The 11,542-nt window shown below is 30.6% G+C and overlaps 1 protein-coding gene across 1 annotated transcript; it reads left to right on the forward strand.

Moving 5' to 3' along the window:
* Positions 1–1,346: 1,346 nt before the first annotated feature.
* Positions 1,347–5,577, forward strand: LOC105140617 (selenium-binding protein 1-like). The gene is made up of 7 exons (XM_011047510.1): positions 1,347–1,646; positions 2,568–2,763; positions 3,128–3,355; positions 3,603–3,834; positions 4,011–4,118; positions 4,228–4,500; positions 5,096–5,577. The coding sequence occupies exons 1-7, from the start codon at positions 1,514–1,516 to the stop codon at positions 5,375–5,377; spliced, it is 1,452 nt and encodes a 483-aa protein (XP_011045812.1). The 5' UTR covers positions 1,347–1,513; the 3' UTR covers positions 5,378–5,577.
* Positions 5,578–11,542: the final 5,965 nt, after the last annotated feature.

Here is an 11,542-nt window from a genome sequence, read left to right on the forward strand (position 1 = left end):
ATTAAATTAAAAAAATTATATCAAAAAAATAAATAACATTAAAAAGAATGAGAACAAAACTTAAAAGAAAAACCCAACAAAAAACGATAAACAAAAAGACCTAAGATAACTAGGTATTTTTTAAAACCAGTAAAAAATTCTACATAGAAAGAAAACTTAAAAAAAAGAAGAAACTCAATCTTTAATTGAATAAACACTATAGGATAAATTAGGAAAAAAATTAGCTTAGAAAAAGAACAAAAAACTAAGAAAGCCTAAAAAAATCATAAACTTAATTAAATATTTAAAACTCGCAACCCATACAACCCTAGATCTAGGTTCAATCAAGAAATTTATTATAAAACAATTTAAAAATAATAATTTTAAAAACTTTTCAAAACAAAAAAATTGGCAATTAAAATAATTGGGATTAACTTTCATAGGAAAAAAATACTGAAGTGTGAAATTATAAAACAAAATCAATTTAAAACATGATTTCAAATAAAAAAATAGAAACCAAATTTAAAACATTAAAAAATTTCAAGAGGAATGAAATTAAAAAGACATATCAATTTTATAAATTATTTAAAATAAAAAAATTATAATAATAAAAAAATAAACCAAATATGAAGAATCAACAATTATTTAAAATAAAAAAATAATAATAAATATAATTTAAAAAATGCTCATGATTACTCTTAAATTTTACAATAAAAACAATATAAAATGATAAATAAAAAATGAGTCTTGGGTGAAAATTTTGTTGATTTTATTTTTAAAAGCATCAAAGTAATTATAATATTATATAAAATTAAAAATACAAAAATATACTTCAGTAATAGTAATAGACATTAAGTTGTTTTATTATAGGGTTAAATGAGTACTTTTACTATACAAAATAAAATAAAATAAAATAATCAATTTTACTTTATATAATTTATAAAAGGTAATTGTATCATTTTAAAAAAATCATTTTGCTCCCATATCTAGTTCACAAGATTTTGCAAAGGACAATAATAAACTTTCATATAAGAGACTATTTATTTTTGTTCATAATTGTATTTATGTATGTTTTAAAAATACTTTTAGCTTAAAAGATATCAAATTAATATATTTTTAATATTTTAATTATTTTAATATATTAATATTATTAATATTAAAAATAAAAAAATATCTTTAATATGTTTTTAAACAAAATGAATTTTTGAAAAACATACTTCTTCAAAATATAAAAAACACATCAATTAAATAAAAACTAGGTAAGGCGTCCAGGTGCACCCCCCCGGACACATTGAACAAAGGTATCAAAAGGAGGCTAAATTCAATTAAAAAAAAATAGGACTGCCACCTCAGTTTAAGCAAAAATAAATAGAAACAGCAACACGTTAGATGGGAGTTATGTTCTTCTAAAGTAAGATTGCATGACTTCCTATTTTGTGTAATATTACCAAAAAAAAAAAACTATTTTGTGTTATAAACTTTAAACTTCTTGGTTCTCGCTGCTCACCACCATCATCCACAGGCAGAGAGAGAGATGGCTACAGGGACAGAAGTGGTGAGTGATCATGGACATGGATGCTGCAAGAAAGGACCAGGTTATGCTAGCCCACTTGAAGCCATGTCTGGTCCAAGAGAGTCACTTATTTATGTCACTTGTGTTTACGCTGGTAATTGTTGTTGTTGTTAACTTTATTTATTTTTCTTTCCCATTATTTGTTTTAGTTGTGGTCTTTGTGTGCTTGATTCTTTTTCTTTGGAGTTTCTTGAAATTTCCTTCTTGATGGATGAGAGTGTTTTTCTTGGTTTATTTTTTCTGGGAAAATTTTGTTGTGACTTCAGATCTTGATAAGCAGTGTATATCTTCATACTGTCACCAAAATTTCTGTTCTTTGTGATTTTTCCCCCTTTAACTTTCTTGGATATGATCTCTGATCAAGTTAATTTATGGAGCTTTGTGCATATAATTGGTGAAACTTCAATTTTGGTGGGGTCAAAAGAATATTATTGTGAATCTTTCTTGTTCACAGTTGCTTTTGTTTATAGACATAGAAAGCGAGCTATAGGGATACTGGGAATTTATTTGCCTGTTCATTTTCATCAAAGATTTCCTCCAGTACCTGGGATATGCTGGTCCATCATATGATGTAGAAATACATTTCCTCCAGGGAATGCTCTGCTGCTGCTGCTTAAGGAAACATGATTATGGTTTGGACTTAAGTTTTTGGTCTAGGAAAGTAATATCTCCTATTAATGAAAATGATTTTGCTTGGTTCCTTCTTACAACATTTTCTTTACAAGAAATATGGGAACACTATAATTCTATATGTTAATGCACTTTTATATATTACTTTTGAAAACACTACAAGTTTAGTTTTATACAATAAACCACAGATTTTAGCAGAATATTGTGAGATGTAGGCCTATATGTCTAACGTATGCCTCTTAAAGCTGCTTCCTTTATTGATGGATCAATTTTAAATGAATTAATGTTCCCGAGTTATATCTTAACTCCTTAATATTATCATTCTTGACAAGCTCATGGAAAATAAGTGATGATAAGGAATATAATTTTTTAAATATCTATACAGGAACGGGAATAGAGAAGCCGGATTATCTAGCCACAGTGGATGTAGATCCCAACTCACCCAATTATTCGAAAGTTATCCACAGGCTACCTATGCCAAACTTAGGAGATGAACTACATCATTCAGGGTGGAATTCTTGCAGCTCTTGTCATGGAGATCCATCAGCAGCCAGGCGTTATCTGATCCTTCCTTCCTTGATGTAAGATACTGCAGTTTATTTTATATTTTCGAATTTTAATCTGGACAAGAAGAGAGTTGCATTGAAGAAAACTAGGAACTATGCACGTAGTTTTGGCATTGAACCAACAAACACAAGTACTAACATTGTTATTGGAGGGTGCTTTCACGGTATAAAATCAAAACAAATATAAGAATTGATGCTTAGGTTAAAAAATTAGCCATGCTGTTTAAGAATTACCAAAGCTAGAGTTGGGTCGTGAGCACTCATGAGTGCGTTGAAGTTTTGAAGATTTCATTTCAAAAATGTCATGTAAAAATCATCAATCATTTAACTTTTTAAACCAAACACTCAATAAGTTTCTTGTGCAATCTATTTCCAACAGATCTGGTCGCATATATGCAATTGACACACTAAAAGATCCAAGGGCTCCCTCATTGCATAAAGTTGTTGAGCCTGCGGATATTGTAAATAAGACAGGATTAGCGTATCCACACACATCTCATTGCCTTGCTTCTGGAGATGTCATGGTATCATGCCTTGGAGATAAAGATGGAAAGGCAGAGGGAAATGGATTTCTTCTACTTGATTCAGAATTCAATGTAAAGGGGAGGTGATTACCAGTGCCCCTACCCTAACAGATTTCACTTTTGCTTTCATTAATGCATGTGTTTGGTGATTCATTTATTCCACTCTACCAGTTAATAAATAAATCAAAGTTGCTCAGACATATGAAACAGGATTGATTATGTATCTACTCTACATTTAATCCACTTGAAAGTGTGCTGAGATGCTAAGCGTTTTGAAGATTGAGAAAAAGTGATTTTTGTAACCTTTGAATCATATTCATTCTCAATCAGGTGGGAGAAACCAGGGCACAGTCCAACGTTTGGTTATGATTTCTGGTACCAACCTCGACACAACACCATGATTAGCTCCTCATGGGGAGCTCCTGCAGCCTTCACTAAAGGCTTCAATCTGCAACATGTGGCAGATGGTCTTTACGGGAGGCATTTGAATGTCTACAGTTGGCCCAATGGTGAACTGAAGCAGACATTGGATCTTGGCGATACAGGACTCTTGCCATTGGAGGTTATTTCTTTAAATATAATCAACAATTTGTTCCTATGATTTAGAAAAGGCCAATGATCATTGTTCCTATGATGCATGCACAAACTCACTTGTTTGTATCTTTTCTTCATTGCTACAAAGCCATTGTGACATTTCAAAAATACAATTTCTGACATGTCTGTTTCACTGATTTGCAGATAAGGTTTCTGCACGATCCTTCTAAAGATTCAGGGTTTGTTGGGTGTGCCTTAACAAGTAACATGGTTAGGTTTTTCAAGACCCCTGATGGATCATGGAGCCATGAGGTATGCAAATGGCGGACAATATTGCCTGTTTTCAATGTGGATAACATTTCAGTTTGTTGGATAGTGTCATTCTATGATGATTGCTTCTCCCAAATATTTGTCTTTTCAGGTGGCAATATCAGTGAAACCATTGAAGGTGCAAAACTGGATTCTCCCTGAAATGCCAGGGCTTGTAACTGATTTTCTCATCTCTCTTGACGATCGGTTTCTGTACTTTGTCAACTGGCTACATGGAGATGTCCGACAGTACAACATTGAGGACCCTGAAAAACCTGTCCTGAAAGGACAAGTTTGGGTTGGGGGGCTGATCCAAAAGGGAAGCTCTGTGGTGGCTGAGGGTGAAGATGGAAAAACCTGGCAGTACGATGTTCCAGAAATCCAGGTTAGTATGATCATCAGCTATAAATTACTGACATCTATATAGGATGTCAAATTACATTCATTTAAACTAGACTCCACTATCACAGCAATGTCAACTGAAATACATTTGGCCCATCTCTTTCCACACACACACAGCCTTTGGAATAGTTTCCACACCAAAAACTCATGCCAGATATGTATTTGTGGAATAGCAAATAGCTATAGCATTTCGTATGGAAGCTTTTGAACCAACAAAGTTTGATATGCCTTAGGCATACTTTCTTGTTACAGAGATGAACTACTTGGTAACTTAGGCAACTAATTTTACATGCAATTTTCGTTGGGCAGAATGGTGCACCAAGCCCACCAACTACCTTGTTCACGCGCTGTGATGCTACATTTTTCCACTGGACTAATGTAAAGTGGGAGTAAATTAATTGGGAATTTGGGATGAAAAAAAATTTGTTTCTCAATTTTCAGTGTATAATTCTGGACAAGAAATCACCGATGTAATAATGTTTTAGTCTTAGATATCTTCTTGAGAGCTTTTGTGTATCTGCCCAAGAGTCCACCTTATCATGTGGTACAGACTGATAAGCATCATAATTTCTGTTCAGGGACATCGTTTGAGGGGCGGGCCTCAAATGATTCAGCTGAGTTTAGACGGGAAGCGACTTTATGTCACCAACTCACTTTTCAGTACCTGGGATCGTCAGTTTTATCCAGAAGTCGTGGAGAAAGGATCTCATATGTTACAGATAGATGTTGACACTGAGAAAGGTCGTCTTGCAATAAATCCAAACTATTTTGTAGACTTTGCATCTGAACCTGATGGACCTTCCCTAGCCCATGAGATGAGATACCCCGGAGGTGACTGCACATCAGATATATGGATCTAAGCATCCTGAATGGTTTGGCAGCGAGGGGTTACCTAAGAACAAACCTGAGGAAGTGATAATATCAATGTGTAAATCTCAATGGCATGTTGTGGCACTTACTCTTTGATGGATGAGTAACTTCGTTCCTTTTAATGCTTTAATCCATCGTTTAATATCAAATGATAATTGCAGATTCATAATCAACATGAACTTATGCCTGATCCGGCCATCATGGCCCTTTTTTGGTTTGCTCCCTCGATTCTTTGCTAGTTTTTGTGCTTATAAATCTCATTGATCTTTCTGCCCTTGGCTACTGGCCTCCATCTGCTGTACCCCTCAATATCGTCTAATAGAACTGTCTCTCATTCATCAGAAAACGGGTTCCATTTTATCAGCTAAGATTGTAATCAATTCTTTGATTATATACATGACCAATTAAACAGAAATCATAACGTCCATGGTCTTAGAACTTCATAATTTTCACATATTTGAGAGATTGAAATCCTGAAAATAATTTATTGATGATAAAGTTTGGAAATCAAGAATACTTTGATTTCCTGCAAGATTGCAGCACTTGCCTACTTGCTAGCATGTGGCTTCAAATCTTCCTTGGCTGGTTTCTTGAGTAAAAATATGTTGTTTTCTTTCTTTTATCAAAGTCAAGACTCAAGACATAAGTATCTGTAGGGATTTGAGACAAAACAAAAGAAAGATGACAGAAAGTTATTGGTGGGATCAGAATGCTTTAGGTTCACGCGAATTTGATTAGCAGCACCTAGATAAAATAAGTAGCGAGTACACAATAATTGAAAGATTATAAATAAGTAGCGAGTACACAATAATTGAAAATTTTCTTGATAGAGACAGCTGAGCTAAGCAGCACCTAGATAAAATGGAAGCATAGTGGAAGAAAACTTGCGATCAAGGAATGGAAACAAAGAGGAACTGTAACATTTATTCCTTACAACTTTTTCTCGCAGCCTTCTTATTAGTTCTAGTCCTTGTAGAACTGAGCTCCCAGTTTAGACTTGCTGCTATGCAAGCAAGTACTGAAAAAGTGCAATACAGTGGTTCCATGGTAGAATGTAGTGATGAAATGGCAGAGGAAGAATTATCAATGGAGTCAGAGACAAGTCGAAGAATTGTTAGAGCTGTCAAATATATTACTCCTGGAGTTTTGAGGTCCGACTTACCATTCTGTGGCAAGGTTAAGAGAGGTGAACCCTATCAAGGCAGCTGCCTACCTCCACCATCAAACAATTACAACAGAGGGTGCAACAAGTACTACAGGTGTAGGTCATGATTAGTATTGCGTAGTGTGTGATAATGTGGAAGGCAATTTCCTCTTCAGGAACTTTATTTTCTCAATAATTGCGTGTCATTAAGGTCTATTTTTATGTTCTTAAGATTTGCAATCAAAAGAAAATTGATTCGCAGGACTGGATTACTATGCATCATCACACCACTGCTGAAATCAAATACATTTTGTTCAGCTGTTGCAATCATTGCTAGTGATAAAACTGCATCATTTTTATTTTTTTCTCCAATTCTCCTGTCCAAGGATATGATCTCTAGTGCTTAATAAATATTATCTGTTTGGGCCGGTCAAGCATGGATTGATGGTGGTTCGAACAGGAGTATACATTCTCCGATGACTCCACCTGGAAAATGACAGCCATTTACTTCAGCAATGAGTCTAACCTGGGCCATTTCTTCTTGAATACTCTACTGTTGGTCTTCAACACACACCTCACAAGCTGATCTTAGAACAAAAAAGTCTAAATTTGCTTAGCAATGAATGGTGGTAAATGTTCACCTCTTGATATTGACAGGAAATACAGGAGGCTGTTTCAACCTTTTTATCTACACTTTCCATTTTTATGGCCATTTTTCCAATTCAGAATTGATTTTCTTACACTTCTTCTTTGGCTCTCATCTGCGACCGATGATCATATGTGCTAGCTAGCTAGATTGAAAATTTTCTCAATTTTCAGCTGAAGCATTTGGGGTGAGGAAAAAAAAGACGAACTACTAGAAAATGAAACCAAAAAAAATAAAAATATAAAAAAACTGAATCAAGGAAAAAGACGGTTAAAAAACCCCAAAAGAAATTGTGATTCATCTCGGGTGGGTTTCAAACTTCTGAAACCATCCAACTCAAATCGAACCAATTCTATTTGAACCCTAAACCAAAATCAAGTATAAAAAGCTAATTTATCAGATGTCCGAGTTGTATTTGATGATACAGTGAAAGCCTGCATAGAATCTGATGCACTCCATGCATACAGCATTCTTGCCGATAACTACAGTGATTTTTTTACACGAGGAATCGTGCGTCGTGCATTGGTTTCTTTGCTGATTGGTTTTGGTACTGTATTTTGCCTATTGGTTTCTTTCCAGATTAATAATTGGAGGCATGACTTCCGAATTGGTGATGATTAAAATAAAAATAAATAGGGTGATTGTAATTTGTTTTTTACATAAATAAAAACCCGAAAAGGCCCATAAAAGGCACAAACAAGCCCAATCATTGAAACATAGTTGTAAGCTGTTCGTGGAGCAAATTATTCAGCGTGATTCCTTTATTGAAATAAACAAGACTCGACATTGGCACACATTTTAACATTGAGGAGATTGGGTGTATTAATATTAATTACGTATTAAGAATAAAATTAAAAGTTGTGCGGAAAACATTGATTCCCAATACTTACTAGTATTATTGGTGTTTTTTTCTTTTGTGTTTTGAGTTTTTTTTCCTTTGATTATTGATTTTTTTTAATTTAATCCTTATAAAATGTGTTTATAAAGATTTAGAGTTGATAATTTATTTTATATATGGTTATTATGGTGTTAAAAAAATATCTCAGCATCTAACATAAAAAATATCACAGTATCATGGTATAGTTTATTTTTAAAAAAATCAACTAAAAAAATTATTTAAAAAAAAATTAGATTATTAAACTTTATAGAGTCAATGATTTGATTTATAAATTTAACGAGGTAATTCTGGTTGCCCCCGTTTACGAATTTAGTGATGGTTTTTCTTTTAACTAATCAAAGTTATCATTTATTTTTGTTTTTATCATATAGTTAAAAAAATAGTTTTGAAAAAAAAGTATTATTAAATTTTAGAAAGTCTATGAGTTTATTGATGGATTTTGCTAGTATAACCTTTTTCTTTTATTACATCCTTCGATATTGGATTGATTGAGAATTAAGTTTTATAATTTGTTTCCTTTTGCTTTCTATGAAGTTATCATAGCCTTAAAAAAAATCTTAGTATTGATTCGACACTCGATTTTGTATTTGTCTATTTTTATTATCATATATTTAAATAAAAAATAGTTTAAAAAAAACAAGTTATTAATCTTAATGGAGTCCATTACCCGATTTGTAAGTTTGATATGTTGACCTGGGTAACCTAATTCACAAGTTTAATAAGTTTACTCATGAAAACTGATGTGTTTTTTTTTTAGTTTTTGGTCCTCTAATTTTATTAATTGATTTTTTTTATTTTTCTTTAATATTGGATTGGTTGGGAATGGAGTTCATAGTTTATGTCTTTCTACTTTCTATAAGGTTATCATAATTTCAAATAAATATTTTTTTAGGGTTGATGCTTGATTTTGCAAGCATCTAATTTTATCATGAAATTAAATAAAGATAATTTACAAAAAAAAATTTATTAAATTCAATGAAGTTCATGACTCAGGCCATAAGAAGGACTGAAGTCGATTTAATTTGGCATCGTCTCAATATTAAAAAAGAAATTGTTGTTTTAAAGTTTTTTGAAAAGCTATATCATATTTTTATTAGTGATTAAAGTTGTCTTTGGACCTATTAAATTGAATGATTCACTTTGAATTCGCTTCTATACAGTTTAATTCAAAACTCAAGTTAGACAATAAGCTAAGTTCACAGGTTTCAAGATTGAATCACTTGATTGGATTTAATGATAATACAAAAAAAATCTTAATACTCTTTATATTTTTTTGAATTATAGAAAAAGAATAGTCTGACCCATAGCATGGAGCGCAAATGAATACATTAGTAGAAACTATTTCATGTGGGAAAATTATTATACACTTGATGTAGATTATAATAGTTACATTATGTTTTTCTCTCAACTGAAAAAGCAAAGAACTAGGTATGAAGGGTAAAAAAAATCTTTTCATATGGTCTATTTATTATTCTAGAATTGTTTGGGGGTTATCTTGGTCTTTTTATAATTTTTTAAATAGTTAAATTACTCAGTTACCCTTAAAAGAAAAAAAAAACATAACTTTGGCTTAAGAGATTTTTCTACAATTCATATGTAAGAAAAAAAAAGCTTAGGCTTGATATTAAGAGCATATTATTTATTTCACATTAGTTTTTTTACAATAATTAAGTGATTTTATAAGTGATTCAGTAATTTAATTAAAAAAATTGTTAGAATATTTCACAAACATGCCAATAAGTGAGCTACCCTGTCATTTTTGAATGACACTTGCGGTGGCTCGTAGAGGTGGAAAAATAAGTTTTCTTGGTGTTTTTTTATCACGGCGGTTAAAACTTTTTTGGACAACACCTGTTACTATATGACCTCTGGTTTTGTATTGAATAGCTTTTTTCTCTTTTCTTTTTTTCTCTCTCTTGCTTAGATTTTGTGCCTAGCTTTGTGACATTTCACATTAGCCCTTCAATTTGTTTGGTTCTTAGGATTTTGTCATTATTCTTTTAATTATTTTTTTGTTTCTTGCAATTAATTTATAGAATTGAATTTTATTTTTTATTTTATCCTCTATTTTTTTTATTTTAAATCTGGTCTCCATTCTAATTATTTTTATTTATTTTATTTAGGATGATTTTTAAAATTGATTTTTTTCTGATTTCACCCTCCTTTATTATATTCACATATCAGATTTTATCTTTATTTTTATTGTTTTTTTCCTTGACAACGTTTTTTAAATTGATATATATATATATATATATATATATATATATATATATCTTTTTAATTTCATCATTCAACATTAAATTAAACTTCTTGGTTGACATCAGGTCTAGGATTTATGAGATTATGAATTTAAAAGCTTGACTCATGTTTAGAAGATTCATTATTAAGTATTTAAATTAATTGGAAATTGAGTTTAGTAATTTATTTATTTATTTTGCTTTATATAGAATTTCTAGTTGATTTTAACGATTACTCAGGTTATACTGGTTCTTTTTATTCATTGTTCTTTCTTAGATATTTTTTTTAAAACAAATTATTAAATTAAATTGATTATTCATATATATATATATATATATATATATATTAAATATGGTCTAGTATGTCACCATCTCCATTTTTTTATGGTTTTTTAAAGGTTAAACAAAAATATCTGGTCTATGGTGTCGTGCAAGGTAAAATTTCATTTTGTTTTTTGTTTTTCAGTTCATCTTTTTTTATTTTTATTATTTAGCATTTAATTTATTTAGAAATTAGGATTCGTAAATTTTTTTGGCTTTCTATATGATTTTTTAATAATTTTAAAAATAATTCAGGTCATATTGGGTTTTTCTATTTTTTATTTTTTTATCAATTTTTTTAATCATAGTATTAAATTAACCAGATTTAATTGATTTAGCCAGGTCAATGACCTGAGTCTCAGATTTTCTTTTCTTCTTTAAATATATAGGCATCATCTAAGCATCTTTTTTTCTTTTTTTGTCAATGTTAGAACTAATTTGGTCCAGTTGTAGCATAGCACGTATTGTAAATCTAAGTTTGCTTAAGCTATTTTTTTTTTATCTTTTCTTTAATTGAATTTTTTTTAATTTTAAACCTTGAATAATTAGTTAATTAGAAATGAGCTTCCTAATTTATTTAGATTTGGATTTTATAGGATTATCATGAGTTTATATCCTAAAACACATGTTAAATATGGCTTCTTAATATTTTTTTAAAAATATACCACCCAATACACCACCCAACAAATATTTCATCCATTAGACATTAAATTTTTAATGTTCTAACAATTTTATGTTTTTTAAGGTTATAAAAAAAATGCGAAACTATAGCATTATAAACAAGTCAGTTTGGCAAAAGTATTCATTATTAGTTTATAGGTGTATCAATTAATTTTATAAATTTTAAAATTAATAATTATATAAATTTTTAATAATTTTAAGATTTAAACTAATGATTTTTAAAGAACA

The sequence above is a fragment of the Populus euphratica genome, unplaced genomic scaffold (genome assembly GCF_000495115.2).
Source record: "Populus euphratica unplaced genomic scaffold, PopEup_1.0 scaffold116.1, whole genome shotgun sequence".
NCBI classification, from domain to species: domain Eukaryota; kingdom Viridiplantae; phylum Streptophyta; class Magnoliopsida; order Malpighiales; family Salicaceae; genus Populus; species Populus euphratica.

Excerpts from the sequence above, each read along its gene's own strand:
- LOC105140617 (XM_011047510.1), top strand. The coding sequence starts at position 1,514 with ATGGCTACAGGGACAGAAGTGGTGAGTGATCATGGACATGGATGCTGC. Across the intron at positions 3,835-4,010 it reads CAGGACTCTTGCCATTGGAG|ATAAGGTTTCTGCACGATCC; the intron begins GTTATTTCTTTA and ends ACTGATTTGCAG. Across the intron at positions 4,501-5,095 it reads ACGATGTTCCAGAAATCCAG|GGACATCGTTTGAGGGGCGG; the intron begins GTTAGTATGATC and ends ATTTCTGTTCAG.